Below are 25,764 nucleotides of genomic sequence, written 5' to 3' on the forward strand. Positions count from 1 at the left end.
CTCTTTGGTGGGGTGCAGAGGAGGGAGGGGCGGCGCCCGGTGGAACGGGGAGGAGCGAGAGGCGGGGCCAGAAGGCTCCGCTGCGCAGGCGCGCAGCTCACTTCGGAGGCGGAAGCGGCCGCGGCCGGTTGCCTAGGGGAGCGATGGCCGCCGGCGGCCTGAGCCGCTCCGAACGGAAAGCGGCGGAAAGGGACAAGATCCTGCGGGAGGAGCAGCAGCGAAACCGGCTCCGTCAGGTAGGCCGGGCACGGCCCGGGGTGTCCCCTCGGGCGCGGACGGCTCAGTCCCGCTCCCCCTCACGGCCGTCGGGGTCCCCTCCCCCCGCAGGTGTCCCGGATTCTGAAGAAGGCGGCAGCGGAGCGGAGCTCGGAGGAGTGCCGGCTGCTGGCCGAGAGCGAAGAGCTGGTGAAGGAGCTGCAGGGCCGGAGCCGCCGCCGGGAGGGCCTGAAGAGGCGGCAGCAGGAGGCGAGTGCGCGCCCCGCTTCCGGCCCTGTTTGCCTTTTCCCGGCCCCCCCAGCCCTCTGACCCCGGCACGGGCCATTCGAGGCTCCACAGCCCGACTCCGGCTACCTCCGGAATCGAAGGCGATGAAATACGACCTTGGGGGCCTCGCTTGCCCCTGCCCGGCTCCTTCCGAACTGTCCCTGCCAGGCTCGCAGAGCCTTCTTTTCCCTAAGAGCAAGCTCTTTTTTTTTGGGGGGGGGGGGAGGGAAGAAAGATCAGCTCCCAGTTCAGAAAAGAAAGAAAAAAGAAAAACATCGGCCTTTGGAAGGGACTGAAGGGCCTCCGACCCCTCTGAGACCCATAGATCAGGAAATCATTGGCGGCTCCTTAGCCTTCGGTGTTTTGTTCTGGGAGGGGTGGGGGGGTTTTGACCGCCTTTCTTGTGTCTCCTCAGGTGTGTGATGACCCGGGGGAACTAAGGAGGAAAGTCAGGGAGTTGGCTGTAGCTGTCCAAAATGCCAAATACTTGGTCATCTACACAGGAGCCGGAATTAGCACGGTAGGGAAAGGAGTGACGTTGTGTTCTTTAGGGTTAACCTGACTCTCAGAAATCCTTTCTGGAAGTGCTGCTCTGAAACTATTGGCCCAGAAAATCTCTTTAGGGCCACTTGGATAGGATGGTAGGTTTGCGGATGGTGCCCCCTGGGGACCATTGGTTTACTCCAGATTTAAGAACTTTTTTTCCTAAGGGAATCCACATAAAATCAGCAACTTGTTATTGCTTTGGAATAATATTTAATATCGAACTCCTAACTAAGAGAATGTGAAGCTTCAATATTTAACATAGTACCTTGCATATAATAGACTTTTAAATGTTTGCATTGAATTTAGTAAATTAAAACAGTCAGCTAACTAGCATTTATTAAACACCTACTAGATGTTAAGCTCTGTGCTAAGTAACAGGAATACAAAGAAAAGCCAGAAACAAACTCCCTTCCTTTAGGGAGCTCACTTAGTCTAAAATCTTATAATAAGGTATAACTAAGCACTGAGGAAAAAGGAAGGGAAGGAAAGTGACAATATAGAAAGTTGAGAACTGTCATCTCCTAGTTCAGTTTCCCAACCCTTTCATTTTATAGGTAAGGACAGGCCAAGAGTTTTACAGTAGCACAGGTGGTACTGGAACCCAGTTTTCCAAATCTCCAATCACTAGAATTGCCTCACTTCCACATTCCGAAGTATGATACAATATAAAGAAAATGTGCTTCTGGCTCACTCTTCAGCATTCTGTCACCAAGTATGGAGAAATAATCCTTGATTTTCCATTATCTGCAGTTTTAAAAACTGGAAAAAGAGACATTGAATAAGGAGTGAAATATATAGGGAGGACACTTTTAGTCATGTTGGAAATCATACCCTGTTACAGATTGTCACTTACTATATACACTGTCCTTTGAAGTGTTAATTAACTTACAGATTTGTTCACATCTCTATACCTTCTTTACTGACACTTCTGTGGATCAAACAATTTTTGTTCTCACAGAGTCACGTGACTATTATGTTCCCTGTAGTCAGATTAATATTTAATACAGTAATAAGAGGCCTTGAAGCATTAAGTGGCATATGAGAGGGCTGAATGTAGCGAGACTCTTGAGTGTTGCTGGTTTAGAAATTCCACATTGGGAGAACCAGAGTTCTACTGTAACAGAAATTATTATCTAGGTTACAGCTTTGTTGTTTTTCAGTTGTGTATGACTTTTAATGACCCCATTTGGGATTTTCTTGGCAAAGATATTGGAGTGGTTCATCATTTCCTTCTCCAGCTCATTTTACAGTTGAGGAAACTAAGGCAAACAGGGTAAATGACTTGCCCAGGGTCACAGAGCTAGTAAATGTCTGAAGCCTGACTTGAACTCAGATCTTCCTGACTCCAGGCCTGGCACTCTATCCACTATGCTATCTAACCACCCCAGGCTTTAGCAACAGTGTGCAAATTAAGTTTCCTCAAAGATCAAATTAAATCTAGCTCAGGAGCCAGATAATTCCCTTTTCCCATTTTACTCTTCAATATCCTATGCCCTAAGATAAATATATGTAGTTTTGGTTAGAATTGCTCAGAAATTTTACTTAATTTTTATTCTATCTTGATAGGTCTCTGTTTAGAGGTACAATAATAATAACAGGTAATAGTTATATAGTGCTTTAAAAAATTTGCCAAGTGCTTTACAAATATTATCTCATTTGATTCTTACAACAATCCTGGGAATAGAAACTATTTGAAGAGAATACAAGTCATTCCCCATTTGATAAACGGTCAAAGGATATGAACCAGCAGTTTTCAGAGGATAAAATTAAAGATATCTATAAGCATATGAAAAAATGCTGTAAGTCACTATTGATTAGAGAAATGCAAATCAAAACAGCTCTGAAGTACCACATCTCACCAAGCAGATTGACTAAGATAACAAAAGGAAAATGATAAATGCTGGAGAGGAAAAATTGGAAAACTAATGCATTTTTGGTGGACTTGTGAACTGATCCAACCATTCTGGAGAGCAATCTGGAACTATGCCCACAGGGCTATAAATAAATGCATACCCTTTAACCCAGCAATACCACTCCTAGGGTTGTATCCCAAAGAGCTCATAAAAGTGGAAGGAAGACCCGTATGTACAAAAATATTTATAGCAGCTCTTTTTGTGGTGGCAAAGAATTGGAAATCAAGGGTATGCCCATCAGTTGGGGAATAGCCAAACAAATTGTGGTATATGAATGTGGAGTACTATTGTGCTATAAGAAATGAGCAGCAGACAGACTTCATAATAACCTGGAGAGACATATATAAACTGATGTTGAGTGAGAAGAGCAGAACCAGGAGAAATTTGTACACAATTACATACACAAAGTATGTGTGACAACTAACCTTGATAGATTGGACTCCTCTCAGCAATGTGAGGTTATAAGACAACTCCAAAAGACTCATGATGGAAAGAGATATCCACATCCAGAGAAAGAGCTGCCGTCTGAATGCAGATTGAAGCAAACTACTTGCTCTCTTTCTTTTTCTTGTTTTGTTTCCTCTTTCCCATTGTTCATTCCATTAGTTATAATCCTTCTTTACAACCCGACAGATGTTTAATGTGAAGGTATTTGTAGATTCTATGTTTGACTGCATGTGGGGGGCGGGGGGGAGATTTGAAACTCAAAAAAAAAAACCTACTTGAAGGAAATGGTATCTAGTAGTAAGAATTTGAACAGTACAATCCTCCACCACTTAGGGATTCATAAAGCACCAGTTATTCTGATTCAGTAGTCTAAGACATCAATCAACAAACATTTATCAGGCACCTACTATGTGTTAGGTACTGGAGATGAAAATTCAAAGCATGAAATAATCCTTCTCAAAATGCTGAGTATGTGTATAGAATTGTATAATGACTATTGTGACAGCAATATCATTTTTGCTGCCTATTCTTGGACTTCTTCCAATAGTTACAGTTGACGCCCTTCCTCATGCTTGTCTTTTCTTTCATGTATTTCCTGGCCATGCAGGCAGCTTCCATCCCAGATTACCGAGGCCCAAATGGAGTGTGGACGCTGCTTCAGAAAGGGAGGAGTGTTAGGTAAGCAAGCATAATGCAGAAGTTAATTCTCTGCCCCTGTTCTACCTCCTAGGCAGGCTACAGAGGCTTTCCCTGTGAAATGGAGGGATGTCAGATGTAGTGTGAACCTGAACTTGGCAGCTCCTCCTCACCTTTCCCTTTTTCCCTTCCATCTGGCAGTGCTGCCGATCTGAGTGAGGCGGAGCCCACCCTCACCCACATGAGCATCGCCCGCTTACATGAGCAGAAGCTGGTAAGAGTCCAGGGTGTCTAGCACTTCTATTTTCCAGGGCCTGAAGGAGAGGACCTAACTTTTTTTGTTTCTTTTCCATTGTTCCAAAATATCTTGATTCACCCTTTTGAGAAGTCTTCCTGGATGGGTTTAGCTTCCAGGTCTGTGCTGGTTCAGTCATCCTGATTTAATCCTCTCTGTTACCTAACTAGCAGGGTGAGCTAGGCATCTCCAGGCCTAAATGACTAATGCAGAGAAGGCCTTTCTTTTACTAGGATCTCTGAAATGTCTTTCAGGTGGCCAGCTTTAGAAGAGAATTTAAACACTAACAGCATCCCTCTGGCTTTTTTATTTGCTTCTGTGGATTTCAGGAGCCACAGTAATGCTAGAAGAGGCTCCTTTGACTTTGCTCATGTATCTGTTCATCAACTTCATTTGCAGGAAGCCAGGAGTGAACTGGCCTTTAGGGAAATCAGATGTAATAACTCAAAACAGCTTTCCCCTAAGGACTATGGTAACTCCTGATTCTTAACCTAAAACTTTGAGAATCTTCAGTGGCTGTGAGGGAAAGCAGATAGGACATTGATACCTCTAATGATTTATGACACTAAAAGGCAACAGCAGGTTGGTCATTGTTTTGGTTCATCATGAAGGTGAGATATGCCAATTACCTCCCAAAGCCCTAACAGCATTACTAAAAACAATTTCCCCAAGACTTTCTTAGGTGTCTTATCCAATTCCTGCTTGGACTCAATACTGCTTCTTTAGTGGGATCCAACTGTCTTATAGTTTGGCCATACTTCCCTTCACATCCTGAGGCTTTCGGCAAGATTGATATTGCCCTAGGTCCTGGTGTTGTGAGCTCTTTGCTGTGCCAACCTTGAACTGAGGTAGGAAGATTCCTCAGTACATCTTGCTGTTTTTCCACCCTTGTTCTTCCCCTGAAGGTACAGCATGTGGTATCCCAGAACTGTGATGGCCTCCATTTACGGAGTGGATTACCTCGTTCAGCAATCTCAGAACTTCATGGGAACATGTACATTGAGGTGAGCAGCCATAGTTGGGACTTGGGAAGCTTTGAGGGAGAACACAGTGAACTCTGACTCACCAGGCCTCTTATCTCCTCAGGTCTGCACCTCCTGCACTCCCAACCGAGAGTACTTGAGGGTATTTGATGTCACAGAGCGAACAGCCCTGCACAGACACCAGACAGGCCGGACCTGTCATAAGTGTGGGGCACAGCTTCGAGATACCATTGTGCACTTTGGTGAGAGGGGGATTTTGGGGCAGCCTCTGAACTGGGAAGCAGCGACCGAGGCAGCAAGCAAAGCAGACACAATTCTGTGTTTGGGATCCAGCTTAAAGGTACTAGATGAGAAAAGTAATGAGCAGATTAAATTTCAGTAATTTGTTATTCCTTTCCCTCTCAACATTTAGGCTCATTTAAATCTCAGCTTCCTATAGTCTTGTTTGTTTGAATTCTGACAGGTGCTGAAGAAGTATCCACGTCTCTGGTGTATGACTAAACCCCCTAGTCGGCGGCCTAAACTCTACATTGTAAACTTACAGGTAATTAGAGAAAATTGAAATGTGTCTGGAAGTACCTACCTATTATATCAGGTTTAGGGGAATGGAAATACTGAATAAAATAGGAATGTGGAGTGATGGTGGTGAGGTTAGTGGTAGGTACAGGTGATGGAGGGGTGTAGCCATTCATTTACTCCAAAAAAATAATTTATTAAGCATCTGATGTGTTTAATGCACTATGAGTGTGTGCCAGGCACAGGAAGAAATACAAATATAAATAACATAGTCTCTGCTTAGAGTTTACATGGTGGTATGGAAGATAAATGTTCATAAATACACAAATTAGAATATAAGTACGTAAGAAAAAGATAAAGTACTGTAAGATCATATGATAGAGGAATCATTTCCAGCTTAGGGTATGGGGTTGGGATCAGGCTTAGTGGAAGAAGTAGCTTTTGAGTTGAACTTCAAATACTAAATAAGCTATCAGAAGCCAGAGATTAGGGTGGGGATGGTGGGGCAGGGGGGAGAAAGGATTCCAGCATTCTAGGCATTGGAAGAGTGTGACCCTAATCTAGGAACACTAATGAGTCTCAATTTTAGTGACTCTTTCAAGAGGTACCTCACCTCTTCCACACAGTACCTAGTACTAGACTTAGCCCACTGTGAGAAATCAACAAATATCACTTATCAGCTCTGAGCCAGTAGATATCAATACCTGTATACTTTTAGAAAAGCATTTTTTTAATGCATGTGTATTTTTTCCCCCTTTGTTCTCAGTGGACACCAAAAGATGACCTGGCTGCCTTGAAACTTCATGGGAAATGTGATGATGTCATGCAACTGCTAATGAATGAACTGGGTCTTGAGATCCCCCACTACAATAGGTGAGTGGTATGATCACAACCCGGGTCTCTAGCCTCAGACAGACAGCCTTCGGTTCCCTTGCCTGTTTTGTGTGGACAGATAGACGTGGTTGCCTCTCCTTGCAGACTGAATTTTTTGTTCTATACTTAAACACCAATTAACATGGGCATTTCCTCATAAAGAACAGAAAAGGGGAATTGTATATAAAATACCAAATTTTTACTGTGAATAACTTGCCTCTTTTTAAGCTTATTAGTTTAACATGTTAGTTTAAAAACTGTCCTGCTTGTTTATGTACTTTGTTTATGAACCCTCCTGTTCTCCTTTCAGCCTGGTTATTAATGAAGTGGTAAGGCTGGTTTAAACCTAAGGGAGTGGCTGAGATATAAGGGCATCTGATAGAATTGCTTCTAAGGATAGTTGCAGTTGACTGAAATCTAGCTTGAAATTTTAGATAAATTTTGGATAATTTGTCTTCTAGTTAATTTTTATGTGCTGATATTCTCCATGTCTTTTGCTAGTGAAAATAAGAGTTTTATTTCAGGGAAGTAAAAACAAAAAATTTGGTTTGGAAAGGCTATGTTTGTAGTTCTGCACAACTTAATCAAATAAAAGCATTATTTATGTTAATTTTTTTCAAAGATTTTAAGGAGGACATTCCAAAGTCAGTAGCTTTTTTTAGGAAAGAATTGTAGGCATAAATGATTCTTCAGCTTCTGGACCTGGCAATTTTTGTGTTTAAAGGACATTTGTTGATGGTGTTATGTAATGTTAGGTATTATGTAATATGAATTGTATTTTTAAAAACAACACATTTATTAATATCTATTCCAATCTTAGTTTATAAACTTTAGTACTTCGATGGATATATGATCATATTGATGTAGGGCCTCCATTGGTGCAGATCACAAACTCATCCTATGCTGTTTTCTCCATATTCCCATTCTTGGTCTGCCTAGCATGCTGAGGGCCTTCCTTTGGATCCCTTCACATTGCGTAGGCCCCAGTGGAGTACATAAACTACTCATTAGTTATCCCTCTTCCTGTAATCCAGCCCACTTTCTTTTCCAGTAGTACATTCTCTGATGATATCTCCTTAATTATTATGCAGTTGTTTCTTGTTAATGGGCTACAGCCTACTCACATCCACCAGTGCCTTTTAGGTTAACTTGTAATTTTAATACTTTGGAGACTGATATCCCATGGTTCAAAGACATATAGTATTACCAGAGGAATATTGGGGTTTTTTTTTAACTGTACTGTTTCCCAAAGGTAGTCTAGCCACTTCTTTTTGCCAATTTTGAGCCCAGTTCATGGTTCATCTTCTAGTGTCTGTCCAAGACAGACTAAGCTGTTACCAGAAAAGTAGAAGTAATAAGCCACTGGATCACTGTAAGGCAGTCACTTTTCTGACATTTTCCTCATTTTTTTTTTTTTTTACTGAGCGGTCTATGATTTAATTCACGAAGCAAATATTTGCATATCAAATCAGGTCACCTCCTCAGATGTAAGAGATCAGGAGTGATTTACAGAGCTGATTTTTGTAACAGAAAAGACGAATTTTTTAAATGATAGCAAATAATTCAATCAGACAAAGCAGGTGATCTGACTAATCAGCTTCTCCAAGGCTTTCTTAATCCCACCCAGAAATCCTTTCCTTACCTGTGGTGCCTTTTTTTTTATTCAATTTTTAATTTATTAATTTGTTTGTTTCCTTTTAGTTTACAGGATTCAATTCCACAATTCCTTGAATTTCACATTTTGTCCCCCTCCTTCCCCTCCCCCCCATGGCGTCTTATAATCAAGTATAGGATCTGTAAATACTTTCACATTATACAATGGTCAGGTTATAAGGATGGATTATACCAGCTGGAATGAAAAATGGTAAAGAGGACATAAAATCAAATAAGAGAACGAAAAAGATCAGGTATTTTGCTTCCACCTGGATATAAATTTAGTCCTTTCTAGTTCTTTCTCTGGATGCACGTTTTTCTCTCCATCATGCGTCTTTTGGGATTGACTTATATCCCTGCATTGTTGAGAAGAGTCCAGTCTATCAAAGTTGGTCATCACACATATGTTGTGTCTGTAATTGTGTACAAATTCCTCCTGGTTCTACTCTTCTCACTCAGCATCAGTTCTTTTAAGCCTCTCCAGGTAAATATGAAGACTGCCTGCTCCCCATTTCTTATAGCACAATAATATTCCATAACATGCATATACCACAACTTGTTCAGCCATTCCCCAATTGATGGACACCCCCTTAATTTCCAATTCTTTGCCACAACAAAAAGAGCTGCTATAAACATTTTTGTACATATGGGTCTTTCTCCCATTATTTTCCTCATATTTTATAACATATATAAACTAAGATACTCCGAATATTCCTTTTTGTAGGGAGCATAAGCAGAACTGATTGTATCAATTCTCAGGATCCAGGAGAGCCTTCTAAATTAGATCTATAACCACTCAACAGAGTTCAGTCTAACTATCCACAGAGGAAAAAGCAAATGGATGAAGAATTCCTACTAAGACTTAGGATATGGGGCAGCTAAGTGGCAAAAGTAAATAGAGCACCAACCCTGGAGTCAGGAGGACTTGAGTTCAAATATGGCCTCAGACACTTAACTAGCTGTGTGACTTTGGGCAAGTCATTTAACCCCAATTGCCTTGCCTTTCCCCTTCCCCCCCCCAAAAAAAGGACTTTTTTAGGCATTTGGATGTGAACAGCCAGCCATTAGAGCTCATGTGTTAGCAATATGTACTAATCAGTAATGTACTAGTATGACTGATATTGTACATAGTACAATACATACTGATTGGTAGTTATTACAGAATGCACTAATCAGTATGTAGAGTATATACTGTACATTAGTCATACGAATTAGTACATTATATAATATGTACCAGTCAGTAATATACTGATCAGTATATACAGATGAGCTTTATAGGCTGGTCATCCAACTGTATATCATATAGTTAACTGTAAATGTTTTTCATCTACTTGTTTTCTTCCTTTGTGCATAATTATTAGCCTGAAATGTTTTTGGTGATTATAGATCTTGTAATCTTGATGGTCTGCCCAGCATGCTGAGTACCTCTGGATTCCTCTTAGTGCCCTGGAACTTGTTGTAATCAACACACACGAATAGATCCTGTGTGAACTTAGTTTACAGTACAGACATAATGTGTGACCATCCTTTAAAGCCAAACTCAAATGTAACTTATTCTTTGAAGCTCTTTCCACCCTTGAACTTCACATGACATTTTGTTTTACAACTCTGATGCATTTTTGTGCATTGTATAACACAATTATTTTATACACTGTCTTATACCCTTCTTAGATTTTAAGTTCTGTGAAGGCATGGAGTCATATCTGAACGCCTTCCACATTTAGCATCAGGTGCTTAATTTTTGAATGAGTTAATTTCTTTAAAATATATTTTATAGATTATACTTTACAGAATGGTCTTCCCTTCCATTATGGTAAAATTAATGAGGTTTTGGTTTTGGTAGGTGAGGGAGGCAAACAAAAAATTGATCGCCTCTTAAATAGCAAACAAGAGTGGGTTACTACTTCTGACACTCTGGTTTATCATTTAGTAACAGGAGAGGAACCTGTTTCAGCCACACATTTTAATAAAGAGTATGTTTGTGAGTCAGATTCAAGTGCTTGCCTTGAGTGGTACCTAATATATCTTTCTCCCTTTTGATAGGTGGCAAGACCCCATCTTCTCTCTGGCAACTCCCCTCCGTGCTGATGAAGAAGGCAGCCACAGCCGAAAGCCATTGGTGCCCCCACAGAGTGCCGAGACTCAGCCCAGGGATCATAAGGAGCAAGGGGCTCCACTCAGCTCAGTGCCGTTCTCAGGTGGCTGGTTTGGCAGGGGGTGCGCCAAAGGCACAAAGAGAAAAAAAATGTAGCCCCATGCCTATAGGGAAATAGACAGTTGGCACTTTTCAAATAACTTCAGGAAACCTTATTCAGGGGTCAAAAGTCACCATGAAGGGTGAAATTAACCTCCATGTTGACTGGTAAGGGAGAATAATGGATGAAATTTTTGTACTGGGATTTTTAGTAATTTATCTGGGGCTTTTTTCCCCCTTGAAAGCCTATCTCCTAGCTCTTTGTACCACTTTCTGTGCTACAAACTGCACCCAATCATGAATTAGGGTCTATCGATGACATCTCTAGCTCATCTAGTCCCTGAATGAGGAAGTGGCAGACTAAGAATTTTCTACAAGATAAAAGACTTGGTGACATTTTACATCTGGCTGGCCATGAGGAAAAATACACAGCTGCCTTTACCTCAGTTCACCAGACTGCTCTTAGGGCCCTGAACTGTATTTCTACCACTTGTTACTAAAAATGTTGCTAACTATAGATATCTTTTTCAGTATTTGAGTATACAGTAATAAGGTGGCTTTGACCTCTCTAAAAGCTCTAAGCAGATCCTTTCATTTTTTTCAATTAAACTCCTCTGCAATACCTTGATTTTTTGGTGTGTTTGTGGTTATTTTTTTTTACTCTATATTATCCAGGTAAAGAGACTGCCTTAACCTGTACATATTGCATCCTTTACAGCACCTTAGACTCTCGATAAGCATAATATGAAGAAGAAAAAAAACTCAACTAGGTGGAGTAAGAAGTCTTGTGACCTCGACTAGGCACATAGATGTCTTTTTTTTTTTTTTTAAGCAATCGGGGTTAAGTAACTTGCTCAAGGTTACACGGCCAGGTGTTTCTGGGTGGGTGCTAAGTGTCTGAGCCCGGGATTCGATCCGGTGCTCTTACTCGCTGTGCTACCTGGCCGCCCCAAGCACATAGATGTCTTAAAGAGGGAACAGTACTTTTAGTAAGTCTGACAAGAGACGTGGATCCGATGTAAGAAGGTGCAAGTTTGGTCCTGGAAAGGTCAGATGGTCAGGGTTCTAGTCCAGCCACTCTGACAACTAGCTGTGTAACCTTCACGGGTTGGCTCAGTTGAACCCTACCTTTCTTGCTCCAAAATTCTGAGGTGGAGAAGATAGAATAAAAGATCGTGTGTACCATTGGACCTGGTATCGTCTCCGGGGTTTCCCATTGCTAGGCAGGCACTGGTTTCTGCGGAGGGGCTGGGGTCGGGTGGGCACCTTGAGCCATTACAAGGATACTCTGGTTTTCAAAGAGTACAGGGAGGGGAATTCCTATGCTGCAGGTAACTTCGTGACTGGACTAGGGGCGGGACTTGGGAAGCGAGGGGCGTCCTCCAACCGGCTGCCGCATAGGTGGAAGGGAAGGGAGTGGCAGCACTCTGAGGGGCGCGGCCTGCTGCGGGGAGTGAGGGCGGGGCTGTCGGGCCAGGAGTTCCTCGCTTCGCGATTGGCCAGGCGCGGCGGGGTGAGCCCCCACGTGACGGTTGTGGGCGCGTGCGCGGGGGAGGGGGCAGCGGCTCTGGAGCCGTGGCACCCCAGGCAGTGGCCGCTGTTGGTGGTCAGTGTCAGACGATTCGTAACGCCGGACACGAAAGGGCTGGAGCCGTTGCCGCCGCCGGGACATGATCCGAAACGGACACGGTACCGCGGACTCCTCCAAGAAGCTCGGCCTGGGGACCAAGCGCACCGTGCGGGTCTGGTGCGACGGCTGGTGAGAGCGTGGGGCAGAGGGCAGAGCAGGGCGGCCCGAGTCCCCTCCCTGGCCGCCCCCCGGCCGGGCCGGCTGCCTACCTGTGCCAGCCTCCTCCCGCCCGCTCCCTTCTCTCCCCTTCCCCCCCTCCATCCGTCCTTTCTCCCCGTCGCCGCCCCGGGGCCCTGCGGCCCGCCCCGCCTCGCCCTGTGCCGGCAGGCGCTGGCCCCCCGGGAGACGTGCACCAGTTCCAGTCCGAGGCTGTGGGGCTTTAAACGCCGTGGAGCCCGCTAACTCTGGGTCTGCCGGGCGACGTTCTTGCGCGGGATGCCTGCAGCCCGCAGCCCTGCCGAGACCCGGACCCGGGGTAGCCCGGACGATTGGTGCGGACAGCCGGCTAGCCCCGGACTTCTCCGCCGGGAGGGGCCGGTGGACTCGGGGACCTCAGAACCGGGGCGCCTGGCTGCCCGGGGCAGGTTCGGTTCGTGTGTCCAACGCCCGTGGGGCTGCCCTTCCTGGAAACGTGCACCGGAGCTCAGTTCTTAGGAACTCAACTCGGCGAGAAAAAGTCCGAGCTAACTGCACGTATTTTCCCATTTCTCCCTCAGCTCTATAGTAATAACCATTTAAGAAATGACCCTTTGGGGCCCGGGCAGTAGGAGCCCTGAGCCGCTGGAGCTGGGTAGAGCCAAGAAAAGGTCAAGGAATCAGCAGTGTCTGTTCTGGAGAACTGGAGAGTTGAACAGAGAAAAGGAAGCGGAGTTGTAAGCAAGAACTTTAAAAAAGAGAAAAGGCATTTACAAAGAATTTGTTGTTATAAGGGATTGAATTTCTGTTGAGAAACTCAAGATTAGCCATTTCTTCCTTTATATGAGAGCTAATCGTCCTAGGATAAGGTGGACTTTTGGAACATCTTTTTACTTAGAAATAAGATAAACTGGTTCTTTTGATACTCTTAAGGGGGGAAGATTGTTTCTTGCTGTAGGCCTTTAAACTTGAGGTTCAGTCAGGAGAAAAAGGAATCGAATGTTTTGGGTTGGGAAAGTGTGGATGGAAACTTGGTTTTGTTGTCTGATTTTCTTGTGTATGGTTTTTTGAAGAATTTGACCCATATAGTTCCACAGATCCCTAGTGACATGGATGCATGGGATATTTTATTGTTTCTGAAGCATTACCAAGAGGTGCATAAAATTTTTGCTCCTCACACTTGCTCAGATTCAGGTGAATGAAAAACATTTCAGATCAGGATATTGGCTTCATCCTCCCAAAGGGACATAGTGGTAAAGTGAGTGGGGAAGTTGAGAATTCTTAGCTTTTAGCCCCAGACCTTAGACTTTTATGAGTACACTAAGTACTCTTATCAGATGACTGCAAGAAAAAAGCAGCATACTAGTATTTATTAAGATTAAGAATATTTTGGGGGCAGCTAGGTGGCACAGTGAATAGAGCACCAGCCCTGAAGTCGGGAGGATCTGAGTTCAAATCCGGCCTCAGACACTTAACACACTTACTAGCCGTGTGACCTTGGGGAAATCACTTAATCCCAGTTGCCCTGCCTTCCCCCCTCCAAAAAGGAAAAAAAACAACAACAGTATTTTAAATTGTAAGGGAGCTTTTCAGGGCTCCAAAAAGTTTCCCTCAGACATTGAGGTTTTTGTTTTGGTTTGGTTTTTTCCCCCTAGAAAGGTCCAGCCAAGCTCTATTTACTTTTGTTCTAATATAAAACAACATTTAACTCAGATAGTATAGTAGATCTGTTGGTATGTTTAATATTGTACAGTTGCATATGTTTCTGAAAATGTTGTGTGATTCAAATTTTTGTCATTTTAACCATTTCAAATGCTATACAGGCCCAGTATATAGATTATATGAAAGCACATACTTCAGTAAATGAGCTAATCCACCCTTTTTTTTTTTTAAACAAATCTGGATTTTCATAGGCAGAGGCAGCTTTAGGGTGGTAGAAAGAGCCCTAGATTTGGAATCAAGACCTGGGCTGTGGGGAGGCTAGGTGGTACAGTGAATAGAGCACTGGCCCTGGAGTCAGGAGGACCTGAGTTCAAATCCTGCCTCAGACACTTAACACAAAAACTAGCCGTGGGACTTTGGGCAAGTCACTTAACCCCAATTGCCCTCCAAAAAGCAAAAGAATAAAAAAGGCCTGGGCTGTAATCTCAGCTCTGCTAGCTATGTAATTTTGGAAAAGTCACTTAACCTCTCTGTCTCAGTTTCCTCATTTGTAAATTGGAGATAATCCTTGTACTATCACCAGCATCAAAAGGGTTTAATGAGGATCAAATGAGATTATATGAAATGTTTCATAAATTGTAAAAAACTATGTAAATTTGACTTAGTATGTGTTAGGTTTGCAAAATGTGAGATGTGCCTGCGTTGCATTTTTGTCCTTTCTATAATTCAATACACCCACATGTCTCAGTTAAAGAGAAGTGAGTGTTCTGTAGAGAAAGAGAGATGCTGAAACAAGATACTACTGACAACAGGATAGCTAGGTTATAACCCAGGTATGCTGCCTCTCATCCCAGGAAGTAGTCTGAGATGGTCAGTGAGTATTTGACCTTTGCCCAGAGTCACTGAATTATCAGAACCAGCTTCATGTCCTAATGCTGTTCTTCCCAGTATGTTCTGGGAGCACTGCCAGGGTCCCAAACTAGGCTGCATCAAAACAACCCAAATAATAGGTGCTCTGTCCTATAGGGAAATTAAATATTTTTTTTTGCTTTCCATAGTTACCTTTCTAGCAGTTTAGTAAGTGAAAGTTTGGGGTTTCTGGGCAGTGGATGGCAGTAATAAAGGACTGAAAAAAAATCCTATATTTCATAAAAATTTAGAGACCCTGGGAACAAAATCAAATTAGTAATTCATATTCCTGTACTGTGCCCTCCTGCATTCTAAATCCAGAGTTTTTAAAGCAAAACCAGTGGTTCCATTTACTCGTATTGGGCTAGGGAAAGTAAGAAATGGGTTTTCCCATAGGCTGCCATTTTTCCCCTGTTATCAGATGGACTCTGGAATGATGGACCCTGTGGACTTTACTTATGAAAAGGCCTCTGTTTGATCACCCCACTTCAGCTTCCCTTCTAATCTCACCTTTCTACCCCTTGCCTCCCCACTCCCACTCCAATTTCTCCTGTTCAGTCTTCTTTGCTTTCATGGGGACATTTTAACTGACTTTCTTTGGGGTTTGACCCAGCCTTTCCTGGAGTTGGATCTTTGATTATGAACTTAGCTGAGGCCTGATAGTTCCTGGGTAAGCTTTCTTGGTGAAGAAACCATGGTACACCCTGGTTTTGCCAAGATTAGACTACAAAATAATAACACCCTCTAGAGATTCCAAGTCTCCTCAAGGTATACTGCAAGATTAATTTAGGTTTGAATTTTAGACATTAAACATGCTGGGGAGGTTAGGTGGCACAGTGAATAGAGCACCGACCCTGGAGTCAGGAGCACCTGAGTTCAAATCTGGCTTCAGACACTTGACACACTTACTAGCCATGTGACCTTGGGCAAGTCATTTAACCCCAGTTGCCCTCCAAAAAGCAAAAAACAAACCAAAAAAAAAAAACCCAAGAAATAAACATGCTATGTAGTTCCTCTTGGAAATCTAACAACTAAGAAAAGATTAGGAGTCACAGTGCTACCAGTACTCCTTAGGGAATCATCCTGAAACTCTTATAGGCCTGACTTGGTCACATGGCCAAACCCTAGTAATGAATTCCCACATTGGTATTAGGTTTGGCAATAAGGATCCTGCCCTTTGTTACACTTGAGTTTCCTCTGGCTTCACATGACTTTGTCATGACTCCTAAAACCTTCCATGTCTAAAGCTGTTGAACAGCCAGGCTTTCATTTCCTGAACTCTCATTTCATCCTGATCTGCCCTCACTACTCATCTTCAGTTATTTTTCATAGCTACAGATTCCATAGGGGTTTACTCCAAAGAGGCTACAAAAGGGGAACTCTGCTTCCCCAACTCAAATCTGTCCCTCCCTCTCAACCAGGTACAAGGCTTGATACCTCCATTTATTTCCACAGCTATGACATGGTACATTATGGGCATTCAAACCAGCTGCGTCAGGCACGGGCCATGGGAGATTACCTTGTCGTAGGGGTCCACACTGATGGTAAGAGGCTGTGTGCCCCAGATCTTCTCCTAGCCCTTGCCTCCTCATCCCATAGCACAGGACTGCAATGCTGGTTATTCTCAGCCAGATGTAAGGAGGTTTCAGACAGACATAGTGCCTTCCCCCACAAGTTTTAGACCTTGACAGGCAGTGGAGATGTGGAAAGCAAAATATGATAACTAGGGTTGTATCCCAGACCCTTTCCCTACTTGGATCTAGTGGCCTAGGTGGGTGGAAAGGCTAAAGAAATGCGTGGGAGGAGTTATTTTACCAATAGGCAGAATTTACTAAGTGATTACTCTGCTTCCCCAAGAAACATACCAAATCCATTTCAAGATTTGCCATTGTCTAGGACTTGACCAAGACCTCAGGGAACTAAGATGTTTGGTACTGGAGTACCTCAGCAAATTGGGTTGTTGGATAAGGGCTGGAAATGAAAGTCCTTGCTGTGGATTCTTCAGGAGACCATTAGTAGTGTCATTACTCTTTCTTCCTCTTTGCCTTGCCCTAGAGGAGATTGCCAAGCACAAGGGCCCTCCTGTCTTCACTCAGGAGGAGAGATACAAAATGGTCCAGGCCATCAAGTGGGTGGATGAGATTGTGGCTGGTGCTCCTTACGTCACTGCCCTGGAGACCTTGGACAAATACAACTGTGATTTCTGTGTTCATGGCAGTAAGTGGCCTGGCTGCACACCCTATCCTGGAAGTCCTAAGGTGGTAACGTGGCAACCAGAGGGAGGGGGGCAGGCCCCACATGACTCTGCAGAGATGACAGAAATGCAGAAAAGTTGTGTGTCCAACAGACCCAAGAAGTCTTAGGGACTCTGGAAGCATTTTCCTTGACCCCCTGGAGTTTTAGGATATAAAGGTTTGGACTCTCTCAGACTCAGGCTCTTGGCCGAGGCTGTCCTGAAGTGTTTTGGCAGGGCTAATCCTCTAATATGTGTGTGTGTGTGTGTGTGTCTGCTGTTTCCTAGATGATATCACCTTAACTGTGGATGGGCGGGACACCTATGAAGAAGTGAAGAAGGCTGGGAGATACAGGTGAGGGCCCTCTGCCCGGCCGTAAGGTGGGGAGGGGGCGGGCGGCCAGGGCTGTAAGGAGAAATGCCTTGCACAGATTGAGTACTTAAATACCTGTTTGCGGAATCAAGGGAGTAGAAATAATTGTCTTTGGCATTTCCATAGGTAATGCTTTACTGTATATACGGTACTTATATATGATTTCATAGTGTGTTCTCTGATTCCTGGTAGCCACTGAAAAAGGCTTCTCAAATCAGGCTAACAAGGGCATGGTTCTGCATTCCTTTTTCTCTTACTGGCTAGAATTTGCCCCAACTACAGAGGAAGAAAACCTGTGGAAAGGTTTTCTAGGTGTGACCACTAGGTTGTGCTGCAGATATCACACTAACACCAGCATTTCATAGATATGTGGAATTTTTTAGTAGGAAAAGAATCAAAGGATCACAGAGTTAAAGATGGAAAGGACTTTATGAGTCACATCATCCAGCCTCTTCAGTTTACACATGCCAAGGCCCACAGAGGTTACCCAAGTTCACATGGGCAGCAAGTGACAAAGCAGGGTCTTCAGCCAGGTCTTCTAACTCCAGGTCTAGCGCCCATCGCGCTGCACCACCTTCTGCCTTCTCAGCTTAAGAACCATTTAGTCCAAGTCCTTCATTTTACAGACAGAGAAATCAGTGCTCACAGAGCTTAGGTGACTTGCCCAAAGACACACAAAGCTGAGACTAGGGCCCATGCTGTCTGATCCACTCTACTAATGATCCCCAGTCTTTTTGAGAATGAGCATCTGTTTTTAACAGTCTTACTTATATTGATGCTTTTGTTCTTATAAAAGCCTCATTTCCAGGCATATGTTATGAAGCTGAAGTGAGATGTGAATCTTTTTGAAAACTTTAAAATGCTGTATAAATGTAAGTTGTTATTGACCAAGAAAACACATAGTGATAAAAAGTTACTGTGGTTTCAGTAGTACTTTAGAATATTTTTTTTATTTTGTTAATTGCATCAGAATCTACATGCATTGGGGCAGCTAGGTGGTGCAGTGAATAGAGCACCGGCCCTGGAGTCAGGAGGACCTGAGTTCAAATTCGGCCTCAGACACTTGCCACAAAAACTAGCTGTGTGACTTTGGGCAAGTCATTTAACCCCAATTGCCCTCCAAAAAGCAAAAAAAAAAAAAAAAGAATCTACATGCATTTGAAAAGTAGTGACATATAGATTGCACTGGGGCAAAATAAAGATCAAAAATAAAATACTTGTTGGCCCATATGGATATGCAGCAATTTCCAGAGACCAGGAGCACTGTAACATGCTACTTCTCTGTCTCCAAAGTCTTATCCAGTTTCTTAGGAACTGGTGTTCAGTTGAGAGACAGAACAGGAAGCAGACATCTAGTGGTCACTCAACAAGATAGGATCTAAATCAAGATCCTAGCTAACTAACTGTATCAGTTCTACCTCTCGGGAAGGATGTTGAAATTTTTTATTATTCAACCAATGATGGGAGCTGGATGTTCTTGCCTTAAATGGTATTGAGTGGAGGGGAAAAGTTGAAGACCTCAGCCTTGATAGCTTCAGATGAGGCCACTCTCCTCCTGGGGTGGTCATGCCCTTGGAAAGCTCCAGTTTGGACAATTCTTACAGGATGTAGAGCTGGATGTCCTTTGTTATCCCAAAGTAAATGGCACCTCACTGCTCCCATCTTTCAGTGGGAATCAGAAAAAAACTGCATGCAGAGCAAACTGCTCTTTGTTTTCCCACCTAACTAGAAGAGGGCGGATATATAGACCTTCCCACAGAACCCCCACCCTGGGGGATGGAGGCCTTCAGTAGTGGTACTGCTCACCAGAAGAACTGAGCCATTTCTCTTCTGATCTCATTCCTACCTTTCTCCCACAGAGAATGTAAGCGCACCCAGGGAGTCTCTACCACTGACCTGGTTGGCCGGATGCTGCTCATGACCAAGGCTCACCACAGCAGCCGGGTAAATTCACGGTAGCCTAGAGGGCAGTGTTCTTCTTGGAATTCAATGAGTAACTCTCCTGGCCTTTCCTCTTCCTTGCCACTAGGACCCCAGGGTTTAGGATATAACTGCTACCTAAAAGCCAGGACCCTGGTTGGGAAGGGAGTGAATATTTCTTTCCATGTATTACTATTGGGATGTTTGTAAGCCATGAGAAATAAATCTCTCACTCTCCTTTCCTGAGACTGATTAGCATGTAGGGAGCAGCAGGCTTCCTGCTTCTCAACAGGGACATCTCTAGATCAGTGAGGAAAGCCCCCTCAGTGGCCATGGAAAGGAATGCTGGCTGGAATTCTGGTGCCCTGCTGGCCCTGTGGCCTGATTCCACTTTTCTGTGCAGGAATTGCCTTCAGAATACCAGGAGTACACAGACAGCTTTGGCAAGGTGAGTGTTTGGGAAGGGCTCTGTATACAGCACAGTCTAAAAAAAACCTAGGAACTCACCTGTATAAGAAGCTTCATGATAGCCCCAAGGTTAGGGGATTGGTATTTCTTCCTTTGGTGGAGTGAGATTGGGGAAAGACCCAGTCGCTGGCCCCTGTTACCTCTGTCCTTTTGTTTTGTGCTCCCCAGCAGACTTCTCCCCACCCCAGGAGTTATCCTAATTTGATTTCACTCTGCCAACTTGTTTGGGGCTTCCTTGCATTCCCCAGGCCCTCCTATTAGGGCTGAGCTAAAGGAAATACCTGCCCTCACATGAGCATGATGGTATTAGGCACAATTTCCAGAATTTCCCCCAGTGAGTTCTCAGACTCAATTTAGTGCTCATGGCAAATGCTGAGAGGGTCTGACAGGAGCTAGGTACCTTCAGCCAGCATATTGACCCTGACCTAGGTGTTAGTAGACACTGCCATTTGGGACCATCACTATTTGAAGTTTCTAACAGTGGTTTGGCCCCTCTCTCCCTTTGTAGCCCCTTCACCTAGTACCTGTTGGGGCAGGTATTTGCCCCGAAGGCTTCTCCCAGGTGACAAGACAGTGGCCTCTGGGTCCTATTGAATGTGTCGGGATTTGCTGTCTGCTTCTTCTCTGTCCATCAGGGGCCCTTTGGTGCAGACCAGGATGCTGGTGTTTCACTCAGTGGCCATGTTGAAAACACTTCTGACTTTTGTCATCTGTTCGTCCTTTCTTACCAAATTAAAACTTTGCAGAGCTAAAGCTAAAGCATTCCTTGCATATAGTTCCCTGCCATCAGATGTCACTATTTCCCCATCCCCTCTTCTTCCCAAACACTAGCCCGCCTAGAAACTGGTGCAAAGAGAGAATCTCATTGTTCATTGGTTTATCTCAGAATTCCCCCTGCCCCAGCCCATGCCTTTTCCCTCTGTCCCCTTCCCTCAAGGGCTGAGAGAATAGCCCTCAAGATCTGTACCCACCAGCATCTTCAGTTTAGAAAGAAAGCTGTAAATTTGGCAGCCACCTCTTCACCCTTGCCCAGATCACAAAACGTTCCCTGCATTGTTGTGTAGACCTCCCGTGCCAAAAGAAGCAAGGACTTGTTCACAGATGAGGGAGATGGAACAGAGAAGTCCATAGGAAGCCAGCAGCTCAAAAGGGCTGGGAACAAAGGCCAGGCAATATCTACAGCCCCTGGGGGTCCTGGTGGTGGTTAAAAGGGTGAGCTTGCTGGGTGTATAATATTGGAAATTTCTAACCAGTCTCCCCTGCTTGGTCCCTAGTGCCCAAGGAGCCACAGCCCCTGGACTGGAGTGTCACAGTTTTTGCAGACATCCCAAAAGATCATCCAGTTTGCTTCTGGGAAGGAGCCAGAGCCCGGAGATACCATCATCTATGTGGCTGGGGCCTTTGACCTGTTCCATATCTTTCTGGTGCCATTCCTGCCCTTTGCCTCCCTGAGGAAGAGTGGAGGATGTCTGTCCTAGAAACAGTTTCACTATTCACAGTCCTCCTTGGAAAAGCTGCAGAAAACATTAGGGCCCAAGGGACTAGGGTGTCACTCTTGCCAAGGTCCTTTCAGCCTGTGAAAAAAAATGGGGGAAAATTTGTATTAAAAATGGGTTAGAATGGACCATGGGAAAGGGAGTAAAGGAGCCCCTTCCTCCTGCAGGTCAGGGAGGTCCTTAGTACTGCTCTCTTGCCCAGTTTCCACAAAGGGTGCTGGAGGCTCCACCCTGTGGAGACAGACACTCTATTCTCACTGTTGTTATCTTAACCTGGACGCAGATATTGGGCATGTGTGTTTCCTGGAGAAGGTTTACCAGCTTGCAGAGCGACCCTACATCATTGCAGGCTTACATTTTGACCAGGTATGAACTACTAAGTGATACGGCATGAAAAGTAGCAAGAACCTATGCCCTTGTCTTTAGCTGCATCTCAGTTCGCACCACTCTCTGCTAGGGGAATGCTGTTACCAAAAATGACCTTTTTCTGCCAAGCAGCAAGAGGTGGGAGGGGGCAGGCCTTCCACTGGGAAGTAGCTGTGAGGAGCCAGTTGACTTAAACTCCACCCTCTGAGGGACAGTGTGGCTCTGACTGATTGTACCTTCATCTGATTCTAGGAGGTGAATCACTACAAGGGAAAGAACTACCCCATTATGAATGTGCATGAGAGAACACTAAGTGTGCTGGCCTGCAGGGTGAGCTGGGACTAAGTTGGGCTTCAGGGGGCTAGAGTCAGAGGGAGGGACCTTTCCCTTGCCCTTTGAGTCAGGCCCACTGAGAGGTGTTGGCTGCTTTGGTGGGGAAGAAATGCTTCATCTCGAGAGTCACCACTGCTCCCTAGAACAGTGCGTAGATCACCTGCACTCCAGGGACAGCTCTGGCCCTTGCTCACTAGACAGGAAAGCCTCTTGTCACTTCACCAGCCTCTGTCTTCTCTTCTGTCAAATGCAGATGGTAACCAGCTATGTGAAACTATTTCTATAGCACCTTCTAAGTTTTAATTCCAGCAGTCTAGAATTCTACCCCACCTGTTCCACCCAATTCCTCATGCTGGTCCTCAGTCATTGGCATCCCTAGATTTTACAGAGACTATTTTAGGGGCTGTAATGGGAAGAATTCAGAGGAAGAAGACTTCCTCTGCCTTCAGAAAGATGGGGTAACATTTGGCTGCCCCCAGAACCTCTCAGGATCTTTCTCCAATAGTACCTCCTATGAACCATCTCTTTTTCTTCTGTTCTAGCCCCTAAACAAAGCTCCGTTCTTTTCTGGAGAGTTTGAGAGGAAGCTTAGAATGGCTATCTCAACTGTTATCCTTATCAGCTTTATCAACCACTCTTTGTAAACTGTCTGGAAACTTTGGACTTGGATTCAGAAGATCTGGGTTCAGGTTCCAGTCTTGCCACTGGCTAGTTTCAAAATCTTGGGAAAGTCATTTAATTCTGAGCCTCATCAGTGTGAGGGGCAAGGGCAGGGGGAGAAGGGAAGGCATTCTCTAGGATTCCTAGCTTTAATAGCCTTGAAGAGGAGCAGTCTGCAGAACAGTCAGAATATCAGACTCCTTTCCTGCTGTGTAAAGTGGTTAATGTGGGACTTTCTGGTTTTATGGGTTCCCAACCCAGCCACTTAGCCTGGGATTGGGGGACGTAGGGGGAAGCTAGGCTATTGCTCTCTCTTGTCTCCGCAGTATGTGGCCGAGGTGGTGATCGGAGCTCCTTATGCTATCACAGCTAACCTTCTAGATCACTTCAAGGTGAGTGAGCCTGGTGACTCGAGCACTGGGTGCTACAGAGTAGAGGGTTGCCAGACCCTTCATTTGAGTTGAAGGAGAACGGTGTCCAAGGATTACTGAGTTCACTCTGAGTATCCATCATGTCATCCTCATCTCTGCCCAAGAGTGGCAGCTCACCCCCAGTGAGCAGGGGCAGAGTAACAGACTGGCTGACCGAGGCCCAGCAGGGTGGTATGGACACCTTTCCGTCCAGGACCAGCCTCTACTCTAGGGGTCCCTGGAGTTCCTACAAAGGAGTAGGACCTAACTCCCAAAGCTCCTCTTCTCAGGTAGACCTAGTGTGTCATGGGAAGACTGAAGTGATGCCTGATAAGGACGGTTCAGATCCCTATAAGGTAAGGGCTCCAGACTGCCTGCTGAGTTCTCCACCCTTGTCTTTTTCCCACACCAACCTCCACCTCCCAGATATGTTTCCTCCTCTGTTCTTTTCCTTGTCCTTTGACCACTCCTGTGGATCACTTCCCTGTGCTTGGACAGGTGGGGCTTCTTGGCACACATTTCTGTCCCTTAATGGGGGAATGACAAACTTTATCTCCTTTTTCAAGGGGAATAATGGATTTCCTTCATTTCCTCCTTCCTACCCCTCACCTCCCACCTCTTTACTCCTTTTGAACATACTACTACAAGAAGGAAGGGAAGAAGTTTAACTTTCAGCAGTCTGTGACCCCACGCTGGCATCCCTCTCTACCCACAGGAACCCAAGAGACGGGGTATCTTTCGTCAAATCAATAGTGGCAATGACCTCACCACAGACCTCATTGTACAGAGAATTATTAAAAACAGGTGAGCTTCCTCCTCTCCCAGAGGTGGTACACAGGAGTCTTTCTGCTTAATTGCTTTAGGCCTCGGGTGGAATGAAAGTTTAGCAAAAGGAGAACTTTGTAAGGCCATCTGCCCCAGAGAATTCTGACCTCAGGCCTCAATACTGCTGGGGGGTTTTTTTCCTAACAGATTAGAGTATGAAGCGAGAAATCAAAAGAAAGAAGCTCGAGAGCTAGCTGTCCTGGAGGCCATAAAAAAAAGAGAGGCCATGCCTGAAGGTGCAGCAATGCAGGTGAAGGGTCCCTGTGAGGCCTAATCACAAACCTGTACCTGCACGAGCAGCACCCACTCCCTCCCTCCCTCCGCAGCCTCACCCTGCATTCATCCTGAGCTGGGGGACTGCCAGAGGGCCTGCCCTCCCTTTTGCTCTCCTCACTTTCTCTGGCCCCTCTGATTTTAGAATTTATCACATCTATCATTTTAATGAAGCTGAGGCCCCTTTTTAACTTACCCTGTCTTTGAAGTAGCTGTTGGAACCTCGAACAACTAGGCCTGCATGGAGCTGCCTGTTGTTGGTGGAAATGAACACTTGGTGCTGGGTCTCCCCTGGAGTTTTTGGAGAGTTTGTGTTCCTTAATAATGCTTTTCTGCCTAGGCTCTACTGATCTGACTTTATAGGAAAACAGGAAGACCCAGCTAACACTATGAGCACATGGAATCTGCATCTGGGAGGGGCATCAGGTTTGTGGCCAAGCCATGGGCAGGCTCTGGCTGCTTTTAATCCCAGCTTCCCTTTCCTTGGCACTGCCCACCTCTGGTGAAGCTAGATGAAATGTATCAGATGGGAACAGTGAGTCACAGCTGCATCGTGACTCTCATGACCTTAAGCACAATCCTAGTGGGCTTATGAAGCACTGTCTTTCACTGTCCCTGAGAGGCTGGGCTACCTCTGCCTAGCCCCTATCTAAGAGGGGCAGCCGTCTAAGAAGGGGAATGATCCAAATGGTGACCTCCCTTACCTCCTTGGGAGGGAGAATCAACCTCCCAAGATTTCCTCCCTGCCTGGTCCCCTCATTGTCCTAATGATGTGAGTTCTATTCCAAAGCTTTCTATGTGTGGCCTAAGCTCCAGGACCTCTTTCTGTCACCTGCAGCTTTGCTGCCTAGGGCCCTATAGTCCTCCACAAACCTGCTGCTCCCTGTACAGACTTTGTATGATGATTTTTGTATGAGAACTGACTGTTGTAAATTTCTTTGTCAGTGGAACTTAATAAAATATGGTGGGGATACAAGATCCACCCAGCATCCCCTCTCAGTTGTTATTCCCTCTTGAGTAGAAAAAGGAAAGAACGTGGTACTCGAGATGACAGATGTGTCTTCTTTTTGCTTGCTTGTTTATCTGCTGGTTTAGTGCTCTTTTTCTATCCTGGGTTGCTGTGTATGTACCCTTGATGACAGTTCCCTAGTTAACCACGCAGAAATATCATTCTCCCCCAGGACTCTGTGTCACTCCCCCAGCAGCATCTGATTAATAAATGGGAGCAGGGAGACCAAGTGAGAGCATGCTCTCCAGATACCAAACCTGATTCAGCTCAAGGCACTGAACTTCCCACCTCCCCTTCATGGAACCAGGGGAATGAGAAGACCAGCTCCTTTCATCTCTCTGACTGTCTGTTAAATGGAAGATTAAAACATCATTCCCCACAGATGAGCAATTCAGAGTCCTGAGGTCCCTTTAGGATCCTGTTTGTCTTCCCAGGATATATCCCTCCTTGTGTTTAACTGTTCCCAGCTCTCTAGTCCCTTCCTGAAAATAATCTCTGGGGTTTGTGGACCTGAGATCAAGAT

At 44.9% G+C, this 25,764-nt stretch overlaps 2 protein-coding genes across 6 annotated transcripts; both read left to right on the top strand.

Annotated features, from left to right (window-relative positions):
- The first annotated feature begins 61 nt into the window (after window positions 1-61).
- On the top strand, window positions 62-11,167 carry SIRT7 (sirtuin 7). Of its 2 annotated transcripts, XM_069064039.1 has the most exons (10): window positions 63-236; window positions 328-465; window positions 899-1,003; window positions 3,997-4,067; window positions 4,227-4,299; window positions 5,226-5,324; window positions 5,407-5,643; window positions 5,767-5,847; window positions 6,586-6,692; window positions 10,389-11,167. In XM_069064039.1, the coding sequence occupies exons 1-10, from the start codon at window positions 144-146 to the stop codon at window positions 10,594-10,596; spliced, it is 1,212 nt and encodes a 403-aa protein (XP_068920140.1). In that variant the 5' UTR covers window positions 63-143; the 3' UTR covers window positions 10,597-11,167. The 2 variants fall into 2 exon arrangements, with proteins under 2 accessions (XP_068920141.1, XP_068920140.1); XM_069064040.1 differs by lacking the exon at window positions 328-465 and having other exon boundaries at window positions 62-236.
- An 869-nt stretch (window positions 11,168-12,036) lies between these two features.
- On the top strand, window positions 12,037-25,221 carry PCYT2 (phosphate cytidylyltransferase 2, ethanolamine). 4 transcript variants are annotated; one of them, XM_069064045.1, is made up of 15 exons: window positions 12,037-12,298; window positions 16,331-16,419; window positions 16,931-17,092; window positions 17,397-17,463; window positions 19,341-19,425; window positions 19,805-19,849; window positions 20,378-20,431; window positions 21,144-21,282; window positions 21,649-21,731; window positions 21,984-22,061; window positions 23,051-23,116; window positions 23,425-23,490; window positions 23,850-23,938; window positions 24,107-24,209; window positions 24,573-25,221. In XM_069064045.1, exons 1-15 carry the CDS (start codon window positions 12,210-12,212, stop codon window positions 24,585-24,587), a joined length of 1,230 nt encoding a protein of 409 aa, XP_068920146.1. In that variant the 5' UTR covers window positions 12,037-12,209; the 3' UTR covers window positions 24,588-25,221. The 4 variants fall into 4 exon arrangements, with proteins under 4 accessions (XP_068920146.1, XP_068920145.1, XP_068920148.1 ...); XM_069064044.1 differs by having other exon boundaries at window positions 12,038-12,298; window positions 24,107-25,221; XM_069064047.1 differs by lacking the exon at window positions 24,107-24,209 and having other exon boundaries at window positions 12,038-12,298.
- Window positions 25,222-25,764: the final 543 nt, after the last annotated feature.

Source organism: Petaurus breviceps, unplaced genomic scaffold, assembly GCF_028583685.1.
Source record: "Petaurus breviceps papuanus isolate PSGF00001 unplaced genomic scaffold, PetGlider_PUasm1.0 90617, whole genome shotgun sequence".
NCBI lineage: Eukaryota > Metazoa > Chordata > Mammalia > Diprotodontia > Petauridae > Petaurus > Petaurus breviceps.

Excerpts from the sequence above, each read along its gene's own strand:
- SIRT7 (XM_069064039.1), top strand. The coding sequence starts at position 144 with ATGGCCGCCGGCGGCCTGAGCCGCTCCGAACGGAAAGCGGCGGAAAGG. Across the intron at positions 4,300-5,225 it reads GCTTACATGAGCAGAAGCTG|GTACAGCATGTGGTATCCCA; the intron begins GTAAGAGTCCAG and ends CTTCCCCTGAAG. Across the intron at positions 5,325-5,406 it reads ATGGGAACATGTACATTGAG|GTCTGCACCTCCTGCACTCC; the intron begins GTGAGCAGCCAT and ends TTATCTCCTCAG.
- PCYT2 (XM_069064044.1), top strand. The coding sequence starts at position 12,210 with ATGATCCGAAACGGACACGGTACCGCGGACTCCTCCAAGAAGCTCGGC. Across the intron at positions 21,283-21,648 it reads TGGGGCCTTTGACCTGTTCC|ATATTGGGCATGTGTGTTTC; the intron begins ATATCTTTCTGG and ends ACCTGGACGCAG. Across the intron at positions 21,732-21,983 it reads CAGGCTTACATTTTGACCAG|GAGGTGAATCACTACAAGGG; the intron begins GTATGAACTACT and ends ATCTGATTCTAG.